Consider the following 17,777-nt stretch of genomic DNA (forward strand, 5'->3'; position numbering starts at 1 on the left):
ACCTCTTAAAGCAAGAAATCTGGACATACCCATGAATAAAAGTGGGACAAAGGCCTAAAAATAGAGACAATTTTTAAATATTGTTCTTACAAACTTAAAAAGTTAATAGAATGACAGGTTTTACATTCGTATTGATTTTCTGAATGGTATGAAGTCTGAAAATCAAATGTCTGTCATTACTTAAATTTAATATTTGATGATTTGCTGCTAATTTGCCAGAAAACCACAATTTTTTGAAAAACGGACCAAAAAATATGAGACAAAAATCTGGACATTCTGTGAAAATCTGTACAGTTGAGAGAGGTATGGAAGTTACCCCTCCATGTAGGGGCAGTTGGCCAAATAGACAGTCTCACCCATAGGCTTTACCTGTTCTGAAGTTAGATATACTCATAACACATGTTAGAGTCTGTGTTCCTTCCAGTCCAGCCTTGTCCTGTCTCTGTTTATATCCCTGATGTGCAAACCAGCTTGAAGTTTTAGCCTTAAGAAAAAGTGCATTGGCTACCCTTAAATGAATATACTAGATTGTGGAGTGCTGTGTTTTATACTGAAGTCCCGAATGCTGCTAGGAATGCATCTGTTTGCAAAAGTGTTCCCCTTCAGTGTATCAGACTTTTTGTTTTCTCTGACCTGCTTACCAGCTCCCCTTTATGTAGTAATTGCAATGTTTCTCATACAAGGTCCCCAAGAGTTTGTGGTTGAATCATTTCTTGATTAATTACCTGCACCTGTGGACAGACTGTCCCTGGACTTTTTGTACAAATGTATGAAATAAGTTTTTTTGTATGCTGTAAACTAATTTGACAAGCTTTCCATTGTCTAGTCTGTTTGCTCAGAAAAAGAGAGAAAACATTTCCCTTTGTTTACAGCACAAAGACCATTAATCTGCACCTCGATTTTTTTTAACACCAGGGGAACTAAACATAATTTAAGTAAACTGATATGATCACTACACTTCTGCATCTTCCCCTGGCAACCCAAGATCACAGCATTATACTGTTTATATCAGCCTTTATCTTGTTACAGTATAACTCCCCAGTAAGTTACAGTCAAAAAAATTTCCTTTAACATTTCTACCATAAACAGCCATCACTGATGAGACTTCCAAACCTAACAGTTAAAATACATCTGCATACTGTACAGAATTACTTTATAGTGTAACATGCAGTTTACTTCAGTAAATTTATTATACATGCATTACTTAAAAAAAACTTTTTTACTTAGTTACATCTTCATTATACTTTAATCATTAATGATAACGTAGGAAGTGTGCTTTAGGGTGTTTCCACCAATTTTACACAGTCCAGTTTTTCAATCTTTTTAGCCAGTTCATGTTGAAGCACAGTTCTCATGACCAAGTGGCATCTTATGGAAATTCCACGTTACAATTATTTTTTCACATTGTTGCTGGTCTTTTTCCTAATCATTATGACTATCCAACACACTGATCTGTGGTTCAAGTTCAAAGTACTCTTGAATGTTCTTGTCAGCTCTTGAGATTTATCCATCACTCATTCATCTATTCATGCTATTTTCAGAAGAATGAGAGAGAGTTGCTTTTAGCTTGGCTGACTCTCTTGACAGGTCAACTTTATTTCCTTCTTAGCTTGTTCTGCATCCAAAAGTGTCTTTGGTTTTCGATGAAAGAAAATTATTCTAAAAACAGCTAGATATAGCAGCTTGGGTCTCACTTCTGCCTCTCAGCATCTCCTGATTGCATAGATAAACTCCTCTTTTGTCTGATGTACAGTGAATAATCATTATTGCAAGTAGTCTGTTGTCCCCGGTTGTTGATACTATTTCCTTTTCCCAAAGTTTGTGTCAGGAGCAGCTGTTTCTGTTGGTTTGAGGTCTTTCTCATGGCAGGATTTGGAGTATGCACATTATGTGCCCTTTCAGTTAATAAATCCTGCTGTGGAATAACAGTCCATTAGCTAATTTGTACATTCATAAAGTTAATGTACTCTATTCCTTACAATTTCCCTGGTATAGCAGAAAGTCTTCGGGTTTCTCCGCATACTAGGTTTTCTTACTAATTCTGCTATTTTTTGAAACTATTCTTCTTGAGAAGCATCATACTCAGCCAGTTTTCATATCAGCCATTGATTTTTTATTAGCTTATCTGAATAGCTACTTAAAATGTATTCTATTCTTTCCAGTCTTTTTATATATGTATATATATATATATATATATATATATATATATTTCTCCAGTTTCCTACATAGTTTATATATTTTTGAATGCATTTGATTTATTTTTCATCTAAGTTACTGGAAGCCATCTTCTGCACCAAAGCTGAAACCTGAACTAATTTTTGCTGAAGAGCTGCAAGACTCCTCCGCACCTGAGATTTTTCTTCTCATTGTCTAACTGATTTTATCTTATTTTCTCCAAATGTCTTCTTTGCTGAACTACATTCCATGTAGTAACTAACCAGTAACTTAATTTTATTCAAACTGTCAACTTACATTGGCTCCTTTGCTTCTGTTTTCTTTTTCACACTGAGGGACTCTAACCAGCCTGCTGTTCAGACAGCAGCCATCTTGGAAGTTTCAGAAACTCATATTTTTTGACTAATAAACATTCATTCTCCCATCTCACCCTTTCTGCTTCCTTCTGTAGTGTTTAGATCAGCTTAAAAAAAAAAATATATATATATATATATATATATTTATTTATTTATTTATTTATTTTGCAATGCCGTCTGCTGTTCTTGACTTTCAAGGCACCTTACCCTTTTTGTTTATATTCATTTTATAGTCCTTTACCTTTTATTTTACTTTACTTGTCAAGTAATCACAATCTGTCATCAAAGTCTATCGACTATTCCATTTCAACTGAATTATTTTCTATTAAAGTACTTTTTGCACCACTCAAATATCCCTTGTGTGTATTGTTACAAAACACCAATGCCTTTCCAAACTGGAAGGCACCAAGGTATATGATAAAACATTTTAGTGGTGTTTGATCTGAACTGACTAATGGGTCCTCAAGCCACTTATCAGATCCAAACCAGCAAAACTATTGCTTTAGCCGCAAGTCCCTTTAATTGTATTGTGTTCTCATAATACACCTTTGTGTGAAGCTGTCTCCGATCACATGTGTTTCCATAGTGTTTGGACTTCGATTTTCACTGTAGCAAATTAAATGCTTCTCTTTAACATTCTTTCTGTATTACTCGTTGATATTACCCCATTGTTTACTTCTGTTAGAGGAAATTGTTCTTTTTTTCATACTTTTTCTTCCTTGACTCCATTTGGCCTTGGACTGCCATCATCCAAGTGTTGACTGTTATTGTTAGGTAATTGGTTCTTTCTTGGCATTTTCCATTTGAATTTAAAAAATATTAGAAGAGGGATTAAGTACTTTATCTTTTACAAGTTGTACTTCAACCTTTTTTTATTGTTGGCACCTGGGTGGGTTCTAAATTTTCTAGACAACAGACAAGGATGAGAATAAGTGCCAGAAGTGTGGCCACATAATCCCCCCCCCCCCCCCAGAAAAAAGACACCCATCAATTCTGTTTAAATATGCTTGGGCAGTCTAACTGCAGAATGCTGCATCTGTAAACTCTTTGGGCCTCTGGTCCTTTCCGATAGAAAGAACAAATTGATCATTAAAGGGCTACTTCCTCTTGACTCTGAGGTTGAAAAGCCCAGGATGGCTTCAGACAAGGAAAAGCATAAAGACAGAGAGAGAAGGATTGTATGAAAAGTGCCAAAGATCCAGACCCAGCTTTATCTCCAAAAGTGCCTTGAAATGAGTCTGATTCAGCTTTGATGCAGACACATTGTTTGGCATTGGCTCCATCAACAGTATGTCAGAGTCAGTTGTCATTCCTAACAAATCATCAAAGAGATTAAGCAGAACTTCAGATGGAGCTTAAGAGAGATGTCTCATATCCCCCTTTCCAGCTTCCATCACTTTCTTTCAGAGTGTTCAGGTCGTGCAAAAGTAATACCTCAGAACCTGATTTCTTTTCCAAGATGTGGCCATTTCTGAAGACTTTTGAAAGATGGGACTGTCTTTCCATCCCCCTCTAACCCAAGAGTGGGCAGTACTGGACCTACATGTCCCATCTTAGCTCCTTCCACAGTCCATTTTTCTGTACTGATAGGCTAGGAGCTGACACTCCCTCTGAAGAGTGTTCCCTCAGGACTGACTGGTGCTCCCAGCTTAGATCCAGAGAGTTTCGATCTGACACACTCAACTGTGAAACCCTGGGAGCCAAGTTGATTTCAGGACCATCATCACAGTGCTGTGACTTCATTGCTGTCTTTGGAAGCTTTCTTGCATGGCTATGAAGAATGGTGTCAGAGACATTGGTCTTTGAGACCTTTGCACCGATCCCTTCTTCGAGGCCTTCCGCTCTGTCAGTTTTGTGCATGCCATTCTCTTTGTCATCTACCTCTTCTTTAGGAAGGATGGATTCAGCTTTTAAGGCAGCCTCCTGAGATCCTGGTGAAGTTGATGTGGCTTTCATGTTATGTTGAGAATTGTACCTTCTCCAGCGAGAACGGATGCACAAAATTCCTTAGTGTTAGTTGCATCCTGTGTCTCCCATTTTTTCTTTGTCTCAGCTCTGCCATGCATCCATGGGTCAGAGCTGAAGGACTGGCTTTAATACTACTGCTTAAATGCAGTTTGAGTCCTCTGAGTAGATGTTCATCGTGTTTCACTGTTGCAGTCATTACACTTGGGTTATCCTGCTGGCAGGCTACCCGCAGTCAGTCTGAATTCCAAAGTCCTGGTCCGGTGTCGGTCGCTGTCGCCTCTTCCCTGACGTCAGTGCGCCAGGGGTATAAAAGATGCAGCCGATGCCATTTTCTTCAGTCTTTCTTGCCGCACGGTGCCTGAAGCAAAAGCAGTTTGCAAGTGCCGGTCAGCCGACTTCTGAGATTTTCGAAATCTAAAGATCCGAAGTCTTCAATAAAGCCAAGTACCCCATTGGGGAAACTTTTTTCTTGTGCCAGACCGATGTCAGAAAAAGTTAGCAATTGTATTTCTTGTGGGAAGGAAATACCTCATAAGGATTTCCACTCTTACTGTATTCCTTGCCTAGGCCCTGACCATGACGTTGCTAGTTGTCGGTTTTGTGCTAGATTTACCCAACGCACTATTAAGTGTCGGTACGATTTTGCTTTTCATTATTTTGGTAGAAGGTTTAACTACATAATGCTGTCGGAACAACTGACAACCGGAATTCATAAAAAACGCAAGGATAAAGACAAGGACAAGCATCCGAGGTCCAAAACCAATGACGAAGCCTCTTCTAGGCCAGTCGCCAGTTCGCCGGTGCTCAGTGAGGCGCTTTCGCAGCCCCTGACTCCCGCTACCTCAGAGCGACAGGCCGCCTCTGACTCCCACGTGGAGACAGCTAGGCCTCTGGATACTCAAGGTATTGGCCCTTCAGAAATTAATCCCTCAGATGGGTCCGGAGCTGCTGAGCAGGCATCTGCTTCTGAGGGTGTCTTCAGACCTACACAACTTTATATAAAGCCTACTTCAGCATCCAAGACAAAGTCTAAAACAGTTTTAAAGACAAGGAAACCAGTACAGCATTCTCCAGGACAGACTTCTATGCCTAAGAAACAGATGCTCAAAATGGCCAAAGACCTAATTACTTTGATCAGGGGTTACCATCCCCCTCCTGATAAGAGGCCTAGGCAAGACACTGAATATGATTCCTCTGATCAGGTTTCCATTTCCTTTGATTCCTCTTCTGATCAGGGATATTCTGTTCCTCCCTTTGAGGATTCTGATGCTGAAGATTCTATTCCTTCAGCTTCTCCTCCTGAGGACTATTCTTTTGGGGAAACCCTGCATACCATGAGGGAGCATTTCCATTGGGAGAGCCAGGAGTATTCCGTTTCTAAGAAAAGACTTAGGGACTTTCTTTTACTTCCTCAGCACAGACCTCTTGCAATTCCCTCTGTTCTAGATATAGTAGATGATGTTTTTTTCAGAGTCTGGCCTGTCTCCAGACTCTCTACCTCCTGCCCCTGTTAAACCGGACAGATACTACAGGGTCCCAGACTCCCATAAATTTCTTTACAAAAACCCTGCTGCTGAGCCAGCAACTATCTCACAAGGTCCCAAAGGGGTCAATGCTGCTTCTGCCAAAAACCCTGTTCCCTCAGATAGAGATTCTAGGGCTTTAGACAGATGGGGGAAAAAAGTTTACACTTCTGCTACCTTGGCTGTAAGGGCTTTAAATTGTCAGTTTCATATGCTCAAATATCAGCAATATTAATGTCTTTGTTAAAACAAAAAATGTTGACAAATTCTGAATGTTCTGAGAACAAAGATTTGCAGGATGTATTGCATGTAGCTGAACAAGTGGGAAAACATACTTTGCAATGTGGCTATGATTCACTGGAGGCCTCGTGCAGGGCCGCTGTTACAGGTTCTGTTATTAGAAGGCATGCTTGTTTAAAGGAACAGAATCTGCCTGATCATGTTAAAGCAAAATTATTGGATGCTCCATTACAGCATGATACTTTGTTTGGTGTTAAGGCAGAGGAGGTGTTAAAGAAAATGGAGGATAAGGCAAAATCTATGCAGACAGTAAAGGATTTCTTACAGGTACAGCCACCCAGATTTAGCAGGAACTGGCCGTCTAAGAATTGGTCCTTTCCAGTGTCAGACAGACCACAAAGAGACAGATTCAGACACCCTAGAGGCAGGCAACAGCCCCAGGGCTCATACAGACCCAAACAATGGGGTGCTTCTACCTCCAAAAGCGGAGAAGACAAATCACAGCCTTATAGAAAACAGTCCCAATGACTTCCCTTTGCCAATGCCAAGCAGTTATTTTTTGGCAGCACCCTTAGGGGGAAAGCTAGCACTTTTTTCACAAAACTGGCACAAGATCACCCAGGACAAATGGGTCTTAAATATAGTCTCTCAGGGCTACAGGTTCCACTTTCACACCCTTCCAAAGGCAAAAGGTATGCCAGACCTGCCATGCAATCAATGGCAAGAGGCACAAAAACAAATTTCATCTCTCATGGACATGGGGGCTATTCAGCCAGTGCCACAACAAGAGCAGGGACAAGGATTTTACTCAAGACTTTTCTTAGTACCAAGAAAGGACAAAGCCTGGAGACCAATTCTGGACCTGTCTATTCTAAATACTTTTCTGGACGTCCCAAAATTCAAAATGTTAACTCTACAGCAGCTTCTGCCCATGCTGGACAAGAAGGCTTGGCTTGTAACTTTGGACCTCAAAGAGCCATACCTGCATATCCCAATCAGACAATCTTGCAGAAGATACCTCACATTCATAGCTGGCTCCATGCACTACCAATTCTCTGCGCTGCCCTTTGGCATATCTACTGCGCCCAGGGTCTTCACAAAGTGCCTGGCACCAGTAATTGCATTTTGCAGACAAAAAGAAATTCAAATATATCCCTACTTGGACGACTGCCTTATTCAAGCAAAGGACAAAGATATGCTACTACAGCATCTGGCGTTTGTAAAAAAATTACTAATTTGCCTAGGGTACACAGTAAACAAAAATAAATGAAAGCTAGTATCCTCTCAAGAGATAATATTCCTGGGTGCAAGCTTAAATACAACTGCCCAGATGGCTTATCTCACGCCAGACAAACAAAGGCATCTGACTTCTTACTTCAAAGACATGGCAACAAAGACCCAGTTATCTGAAAGAAAAATTCTGCAGGCTCTGGGCTATATGGCATCCTGCATTCTACTAATTCCATATGCAAGACTGCATATGAGGAAACTACAGTGGTATCTAAAAAGTGTTTGGACTCAACATTGCCACAGCCTGAAAACAGTAATTACTCTCATTCCCTGCCTGCAACAGGAATTTCAATGGTGGGCACAGACCTGTCACCACAACAAGGGACAGCCATTCACCTTACCCACTGCCAGGCAGACACTAACAACAGATACATCAGATTATGCCTGGGGGGCGCACATGGCAGGAAAATGTATTCAGGCCACATGGCCCACAAACCAAATGCATCTTCATAGCAATCAAAAAGAGATGCTAGCTGTACAAAATGCCCTGACAGTCTTCAAGGACTTACTTCATCCAGGACAACTACTGATAAAGACGGACAATACTACAGTCATGTGGTACATAAACAAGCAAGGGGAACACATTCCTACCCCCTCTGCAGGCATGCCATGACTTTGTGGAACACAGCATTGACTTATCAAGTACATCTGCAAGCACAATTCCTGCCAGGAAAGACAAATACTTTGGCAGACAAACTAAGCAGAAACCTCATGGATCCTCACTAGTGGAAACTGGATCCACAAATCTTCAACATGATAACAGGCAAATGGGGATGCCCGGACATAGATCTATTCACCTCCCCTCACAACTGCCAGCTACAGAGATTCTGCACTCGAACTTATCACAAGCAAGCATAGAAAGTGGACGCCCTTTCATTCAGTTGGGAAGCCCTTACAGTATATGCCTTCCCTCCTCTGCCTCTCCTCTCCAAGGTACTCCTGAAGGTCAGACAAGAGAAGCCATAAATGATACTGATTGCCCCAGACTGGCCATGCCAGCACTGGTACCCAATCCTAAAGAGCTTGTCTCAAGGTCCAGCCTGGACATTGCCTCTAACACCTCATTTACTGACCCAACAGAACAATCAGATCCTGCACAGTCAACTCAGAACCCTAAATCTGGCTGCATGGTGGATAATGTAATCATTCAGAACACCTCTCTCTAAAGCAGTTATGGATGTTATTTTGAAGGCCAGGAGGCCCAGCACCAGAAAATCTTATGCAGACAAATGGAAGAGATTCTGTGCTTGGAACCAAATGCAGGGAATTGACTCGCTTGAACCAAATATTCCTCAGATTTTGCAATACCTAACTGAGATGCTGGGCAAAGGCCTATCCTTCTCATCAATTAAGATCCATGCCTCTGCCATTTCAGCTCATTACAATACGGACCCAACTATTTTTTCTCATCCACTGCTAAGACAGTTTCTCAGAGGGGTCAAAAACATAAGACCTCCAAGGAGAGCTCCAATACCTACATGGGACCTCAATTTTGTCTTGGAAAAACTCACACTGCCTCCTTTTGAGCCAGCCAATACAGCAGAGATAAAATACTTGTCATGGAAAACCACTCTTCTCCTAGCAATAACTTCAGCAAGAAGAGTCTCAGAGTTACAGGCACTAATGGCTGTGGAACCTTTTACTATTTTCCATCAGGACAGGGTTTCTCTAAGGACAAACCCGACATTTATGCCTAAGGTAGTGTCCAGTGTGGCTCTTAACCAAACCATACATTTGCCTACTTTTTATCCAAACCCACAGAATAAGGGGGAGAGACTTCTGCATACTTTGGACATACACAGACAGCTACGCTTTTACTTGGACAAGACTAAGGCCTTCAGAAAGACTGAGCAACTCTTAGTGGCATATGCTGCAGGTTCCCAAGGAAAAGCCATTTCAGAGCAGACTATTTCAAAATGGATAGGCCACTGCATAAGTTTCTGCTATTCACAACATGGCAGATCAGTGCCTAAGGGCATTAGGCCACATTCTACCAGAGCAACAGCCACTTCAGTAGCCTTCCTCAGAGCTCAGAGGAGTACCAACCAAGGATATTTTGGAGGCTGCAACATGGACTTCACTGCACACTTTTAGAAAGCACTACCATTTACCTATCTACTCTAAATCCAGAGCAGGATTTGCCACTGCAGTTCTGCAGGGCCTCATAGCCACTCCAAACTCTATTTAGGCCCAGCCACCCAACCTTAGCTTTGGGATTCAACCCAAGTGTAATGAGTGCAACAGCGAAACACAATGAACATAGTACAGTTGTGTACCTACATAAATGTAGATGTCCGAGGGTATTCACTGTTGTAGTCCAGGTTACCCTTCCACTATCTCCCTTTTTCTTTGCTGGGACTTCTGTACCTCTCTATTCTATACAACCTATATGGTGTGTTTGCTTGCAGATGAAGGTTATATGCATGCTTTTTTATGATGATAATGTTTATAGCCTACCCTTTTGAGGGCACCTGACATCTGGGGCAAGAAAAACTGAAGAAAATGGCGTCAGCTGCATCTTTTATACCCCTGGTGCACTGACGTCAGGGAAGAGGTGACAGCAACTGACGCCGGACCAGGACTTTGGAATTCAGGCCCGACTGCAGGTAGCCTGCCAGCAGGATAACCCAAGTGTAATGACTGCAACAGTGAATACACTTGAACATCTACATTTATGGTAGGTACACAACTGTACTTTTTGATTCCTCATCCCTGATATTCCAAAAAAAATGATGTGCAAAAGGAGGCACGTTGACTCCCCATTGGAGTCTGTCAGTTTGGATAACGACTTGGAGGATCAAGAGGGTTCCTCCCTGTCCCCCACCAGAAGACATCACTTTTGTCAAGATTCTCAAATTAGTGCAGCAGAGGGGATCTTTGCCCACTGATCCACTCTCTCAAGATGAGGAGTTCCTATCTAAGGCCTACAGTTCAGCCCACTCTGTCATGGGTGATCCCTCTTGCAGACCGCCTCATTGATTCGGGTGTTAGGAGATCATGGCAGGAGCCCAACACTTGTAGTAACCCACTAGACAGATAAAATTCTTAGACCCCCTCCAAGGGGCAGACAGTTTTCGGCCAAGGGTCCTGTAGTGGATAGTACTATTGGAGCAGTTGCTACAAAGGGCAAAGATACTGTTCATCCACCCAGTAAGGAGTCCAGGACTATGGCCAGGTTAGGGAAGTGGCCATATGCTTCACATGTGTGCACTCTTAGGGTCTTGAACAATGCCACCCACATAAGTTATTTCCAGATAGATCTGGCAAAGCAGACACTAGTTTGTCTGAAAAGACTGCCAACATCTGATTCATGAAAGCAGTTTGAAATTGCTGTGGGCACAATGCTGAATATCACTAATTTGTTCATGAGGTTTATGCATAATGCAGGTAATGGAGTGGCATGTGCTGCAGTTGCAGGGATTACTATGAGGCATCATGGCTGTTTTTGCTTTTCTGATTTTGTGGCTAACTTTAAAGCATCTTTCACAAATACCCTTGTGAGGGATCATCTTTGGCCTTTATGCGAATGAGCAAATGCAGAAGTCTGAGCAACATGGGAAAAAGCTTTATGTAGAAATTAGATTTGAATGTCTCACAAAGATCACAAAATAGGAGCCAAAAGGGGTCCATATCTGTTTAGTTTTCAGAAATACTAGGCATCAGCTCTTTGATTCCCCTTCTAACAGGGGTGAATATGGTAGCGGTGGTTCCTTTAATGGAAGCAAAAGACTAAGAGGGTGAGTGGTCCATAGAACCAGGGATGTCGCAAACCTTTCTATGATAGGCAGCCTTACCTCTGGAGGCTGTCAGTGATTGTTTATCCCCTCTACTGTCCTGCATGGATGGCCAACATGTAGGATTTATTGGTAAAAAGGGTAATATCCAGAGGTTATGCAAATTCCTTATGACTAGGACCCACCAGTTAAGATGTCCACCTTGGGATACATCACACCATCAACAAAAGTCAGCTGAAGGAGAGACTATTTCTACTTTCAAAAAGAGTCATCCAAGAGGTGTCATCAGATCAGACAGGGTCAATATTCTATTCAAGATTCTTTTTGGGTCTGAAGAAAAACAAGAACCTCAGGCCAGTTCTGGACCTCATCCATCTAAACATCTATGTAATGTAGACCCAGTTCAGGATGGTCACATCACAGATAGCTTTGCCTTGCCTACAAGCATACAACTGGATGTGTTGTATTGATCTCCAAAAAGCTTAGCTCTTTCTAAAAATAGTCAAGGCCTCCAGGATATTTTTACACTTTGCATGGGAAGCAGTTCACAAAATGCATGAGCATGGTAGCCATGAGTCATTGATGGTGAAGGATTTGAGTGCTTCCATATATGGACAACTGGCTACTTGCTGCCTCAACACGGTAATCCTTGATCAACAGCAGATACCACTAATTCCAGCTCTGTCTGTCCTTGGGAATATCCTTGGTTCATATGTGTGTTTTAAACTTGGCCTTATTTTTCAACAGAAGCACATTTACCCAGTCCTTTACTGTGCATCTGTAAGCTTTTTTACTTAGTTTTCTCTGTCAAAGTTACCTGACAATCAGTCTTTGCATTTAACGTTTTGTAATTATAGTGCCTGATTTTTGTAGTGTAGGTAGACCTTTGGTTTGGCTAAGTAACTTGCTTTGGGTCACAGTATTTAAGGTGAAGTTTTTTTGTAATAAAACTGAGGTCAGCAAGGCATAATTTGCTCGCATCACTTTTACTTAGCACAGTAAACTGTGCAACCGTTCTTTAAATGGTCCATTACTGTTTCTTGCAAATTTGTGTCACCCCTACCCTATTTTTTTCTGTGCTGTACATCGCTGCCCATATTTTGCTCCTTATGGAGGTTCCTTTCCTGTTCTTGCCAAACTCTTCATTGTTGGACCAGGAAATGAGTGAACCATTTACTGCAATATAACTTAGATGTGTTTTTTATTTTTGTTTTCTGTATGTTTCAATAAATGCCCAAGAGTTTCATGTTTTTTGTGTTGGCCTACATTTAAGTAACTGCACAATCTTGCTTTAATTTGTATAACTGTGGAAGTACATCTGGGGCAGCATTACAAATTCAATAGTATGTTAAGATTAGATGCATTATGTTAAAAAAATAAGTTTGCGCTTTTTGATTTTTTAGCATGGCATGTTAACATTACAATTTTCAGCACTGACTTTGAACTTTTAATGCTCAATTCTGTGTTGCTGAATCTCTTGTATTTAGCACTGGCTACTACCTTGTGTACAGCAAAACCTCCACTGTTCATAAGGCGGAAGCCACAAAACTCTGTATTGTACCTACCATTTTGAAAACAGTGCAATACATTGTACTACGTTTTTAAAATACCGTCATTGTTTTTGTTTAAATTCATTTGTCTATTTTAATGGAAGCCTGCATGAAAGAGTATACACCAGGTGTATATTGGAGAACTGTTGTTTTTCCATGCATGTATCTGAGACCTGAAGGGCCTTCATAAGTTAAGTTGATGCTTTTTTATTGCTTCATTTTTAGATGCTGTAAATAAAAAAATAAATCTAGGGAGATTTCTTTCTTCTCCAAAGAAAAGTGGAGCCAATATTCAGCTTGTTTATTCTGGAGGAGATGACTGTGGAAATGGCAAGAAAATCCAGTCTGTTATTACACTGGTATGCAGACCAGGTATGTGTTTTCATTACTAAGACACTGATGTAATTAACCATATACTCAGAGGTTAAAAAGTGAGGGTCGTAGAATAATGGCCTTAAAGCATCATGATTGCAGGTAGGGTGCTTTTTGCATGGCACAGTCTAAGCTGCTCTTAAAGAAAAATGGGGTCCTACACTACTAATGCAGCATGTAAAAAGGGACCTCCTGTGAGCAAAGTTCACCAAAGATCACCAATGGCTTTGGTAAATCTGTGTCACATCTGGGAACCCTGTGTATCACAAAAAGTGAGTCATAGGATGAACAAATACAAAAACCACAGCAGAGGTGCGATGAGATAGCTGTCCCCAGCGTTAAGGTAGAGGCCTTCACTACCTTGTTATTTATGAAAATGTAAAATAAAAACTCTTAAGTGTTACAATGTTAAGCAACAGTAATAAACAGTCCAAAACTTTAGATGTAAATTCTCCTTCAATTAAGGTAGTGAGGAAGCAAACTCAAACAGGGTTACTCACTGGAATAACTCCACTTTAATTCATGATATGCTCTTTCTTCCACCAGCTGGACTTCATCATATCAATTTAGTCCCTTGCTTTGTAAATAAAATCCTGTATTTGCATGCTTACCCAGCATACTAAGTATCTGTGTGGCTTTTCAGATTACTATTGAAGGCTGGTACTTGAATTACCTGTACTGTCTTAAGGATGAGTATGACCTTGAAGCTACCATATTACTGGTACAGTGCAACTGCTTAGTGTAGTGGAGGAAGTTGCTGACCTGCTTTGTGACCAAGAAAATGACAGCAGAGACTGTTGTGCTACCTCATGTATAAGTCAGAGTACTGTTACAAAGACAGCCCTTCAGAGGGAAAGTCTAGAGCCTTCTAAGTGCAAGTCTGGTGTTTTACTGCTCCCCAAACCCTGCAAGTGGTGAACTTTACCTCCCTGAGATCATAAGGTAGAACCAGTCCTCAGCTTCAGTTGAGACAAAAGGATTGGGAGGCATGTCTTTGGCTTACACCCAGAGGGGTACATGTCAGGGTTCATGAGCAAGCTTTCCTCCAGAAGGTTAGCTAACGCCCATGGTTAGACAGTCTTATCTCAGGGAGTGGTCTTAAGAATCATTCATCACAAATTGATGGTTTGTGGCACTAAAGACTTATCTGTTGGACCAACACTGAGGCCCTTGTGGGCAACCGGCTGTTAGAATGGATCCAGCAGATTGTCCCATAGCAGGTGCTTGTACCTCACAGCTTGGATTTCAGATAGATGTTTGCTGGGAATGGGCATCATGGGTATGGGAGCATATCATTGAGGACTTAAGCCTAAAGCCTGCACCAAGCCTGCCACAAAGCTTTTCCACTGTAAAGTGCTTTTAGCAGTCCTCAAATAACTGGCATTTTTTTTTTTATCAGATACTGCTATGCTTTTCTGATCATGGACTCGCACCTTTGGATAGTAAGAGATGTGATATCACCCTCCAACACACACATGCACGCAGACACACAAGTGCGCACACACACACACACACACACACACACACACACACACAGACACACACACACACACACAGACACACACACAGACACACACACACATCATCGTGCCCACTCTATAAACCCCCCTCCTCTGGAGATACCTTTTGGCTTATAAGGAACAGCTTGGATTGGTCTAACATGACCCTCCTGTGGTGTCTGCCGGAGTTTGAAGAAAAGAAGCTATGGATAATCCTTACTTTGAAGCATGCAATTCCTGATGTCATTGAGATAGCCTAGAGGCACCCAAATTCTGCCCCTTTGGGCACTGTGACGGATATTGGCCTCTGTAAGTCAACTCAGAAACATACTGGTGATGACTCATCTGTGAGCCCTTCAGTCCGGTAATATTGTGCTCCATGTCACTGTCCAAGGAGGAGGAACCACATTTTTGGACAAGTGTCATTACAAGAATGTACTAGTCTGACATGTTGGTGGCTCATTGCATTGAGTTTTCTCTCCTGCCCCTATTCTGTTTTATTTTAATATTCAGTTTTGCTTTTTGTACTCTCTACAATACCCAGAATATTTATCAGATGTTTAACTCCTGTGAAGGAAAAACATCATCGGATTATCCTTCCTAGATAACTGTTGGGTGGTCTCAGAGACATTGATTCATCAAGTAAAACAAGCCATTTCACTCTTGGTTACTGGATCTAAATTACTCTGACATTCTCAACATGTTAACTTTCTTCTGTGCATTCATAGACCATTATGCAGTGATGCAGAGCATAAACCAGAAAGAACTAAATCTTTTCAACTATGCAAAATGGCATTAAAAATCTGGGAGACAACTTTACATGTTAGACTGCAGAATCAGTTGGCATATGTACTGAGCTGGAAGTTAATACTGGCTGTCAAGTGAAAACTAGATTCATGCTTATTCTAAGAATTCATACGAGCAGATTTAAGAGGTAGTTGTGTTTGCTATATACTATGCAAATCCAATCAGAATGTTTGATCATGTACTACTCATAGTCCAGGGTAAAAGACAGATACTTTCCCATTTATAATCTCCAAACCCTTGCTGCCACCATTCTTTTATGTAGCTGTCTATAATACAGCTAATACTTCACAATCTCTAAATATCTGACTATCATCGACCCCTCTCCACTATCTCTATCTCCCTTTTACTTGGACCGCCTCAGTACTCCTTCATAATTTGTAACAGTCTTGATCCTATAATTACTGTACTGTTTCCTACTCAATAGCAGAAGGTCTTCAAAGACAGACTGCTGTCTCTCTTCAAGAGGAATCTTGATGAGTGGATGGGAGATCGTAGGTTTACCCCGGCTATCACTTCTGTGTCAGTGTTAGACAGAGACACAGTATACTAACCTCAAAAAACGCATAGCAAAATTAATTTAAAATGGGTGGCGAAAGCCAAACACACTCTGGCTAGGCTTATAAATGCCCTAGGGCAGATAGCCTAGTATGAACCTATGAACCTATATCTATTTTCAGTTGATTCCATTTGGTAGTAACTAGACTCTTTTATAAGCTGGATATAAGGTAATATTTAGTGTATTCTTCATTTAATTGTCATGTTTTCATAACTGTCATGTCATTACAATTCTGTGCATGTTTATTTACTGTTCTATGTACATTTGCTCTTCTGTATATGTACAATTATTATTATTTGAGTAACTGTTATATCATTGCTAATCTATGTATCTGTGTAGATCTGTTATGCAAGTCTTGTATAACTGCCTTCTACTTATGTTGTAAAATGGAGCATTTCTCTATGGGCTTCCTCTAAAAATGGGACTTGTGCCCATTTTAGACTTTGTGCTGCAGTGGCATAAGGGTAGAAGTTTACCACAGTCACAGTTATGAAAGAAAATAAAAAGGAAGATGTCTAGCAATGCTGGCACTAGAAAAGTGCTTGATACCACCTACCAAGGTTCAGTGCAGTGCTGCCTTGGGCCCAGGGTACACATTCCTAGTGTACAAGAGCCTGCTTTTTATAAAACTATACCCAAATTTAAGAGGCATTATATGGGACAAAGCCTTAATTTACAGCAGTCTGTCTTTGAAGACCTTCTGTTATGGCCCTCATGAGTAACCACAGCTGTATTTTCTTTATTGCCCTTCATTAAAGCCTCACTCCCTAGCACCAAAGTCCTGTTCTTGTTCTTCACCAACACTCACTTGCATCACCCCTAGCTTAGTAATGTGTCCCATGGCCTGTAAGTGATGTGATGCATGTGATGTGATACATTAACCTTTGTATTATGAGATGTGCAGTTCCGTGTCCCCTGTGAGTGATGTGATGTGCTAACATTTGCATTGTAAGCCATGTAGTGATTTGTGCCTGTGAATGATCTGATGCATTAGAATTTGAACTGTAAGCAGTGCAGTAATTCATGCCCTGTGAGTGATGTGATGGATTATCATTTGTATTGTGAGCCACACAGTAATGTGTGCCCTAAGAGTGATGCATTGCATTAACATTTGTACTTTGAGCAGTACGATTAAAGTGGAATCTAATAAGGTCGGGGGCATTTCATTGCTGCTAGTTGGAAGAATGCAGAGTTAGAGCTTGCACAGGAAGGGAGAAATATTAAGGTATGAGGACCTTCCTTTTTTTTATTTGACTTTTTAAGTATGAGGTGAACCTTAAATGTATTATTTCAGTACTTGCGTATTATCGCAACCACAGTGTGCCTGTATTATTTTTTTACTCCAAAGTTTTTTATTGATTTTCCAGTAACAATCATTTAAACAACAAATTATGATAAAACTATGTACAAATTTTACAGAGGCTTCAGGCACTGTGTGAAATGTTATAGATATAAAGAAGGGTACAATATTCATTCATTCATACTTTCAAAGTGACTAATTTGATGGAGATAGATTTAAATTCAATGACTGAATAAGGGATAACTTTTGTCCAGGGGTTGTTAGTCCATTTTCTGGGATATATTCTTGCTTCTTTAACTTATTTCCATCAATGCTACTTCAACCAAGAGGGTCTTGAAATCTTGTAAGGTTGGAATGGAGAGTGACTTCCATCTTCTTGTAATACATTTTTTGGCTGCTGCTAGGAT

General features: G+C 40.8%; 1 protein-coding gene across 1 annotated transcript in view; it reads left to right on the top strand.

The window, feature by feature from the left end:
* The window catches only part of IGF2R (insulin like growth factor 2 receptor), a 2,372,344-nt gene that overhangs the window by 766,169 nt on the left and 1,588,398 nt on the right, over nt 1–17,777 (top strand). Inside the window, exon 13 of the mRNA XM_044074918.1 lies at nt 13,062–13,208. Within this exon, the coding sequence (XP_043930853.1) occupies nt 13,062–13,208 (147 nt within the window). The remainder of the gene's footprint in view (nt 1–13,061; nt 13,209–17,777) is intronic.

This window comes from Protopterus annectens, chromosome 1.part0 (assembly GCF_019279795.1).
Source record: "Protopterus annectens isolate FY-2018-M chromosome 1.part0, PAN1.0, whole genome shotgun sequence".
NCBI classification, from domain to species: domain Eukaryota; kingdom Metazoa; phylum Chordata; order Ceratodontiformes; family Protopteridae; genus Protopterus; species Protopterus annectens.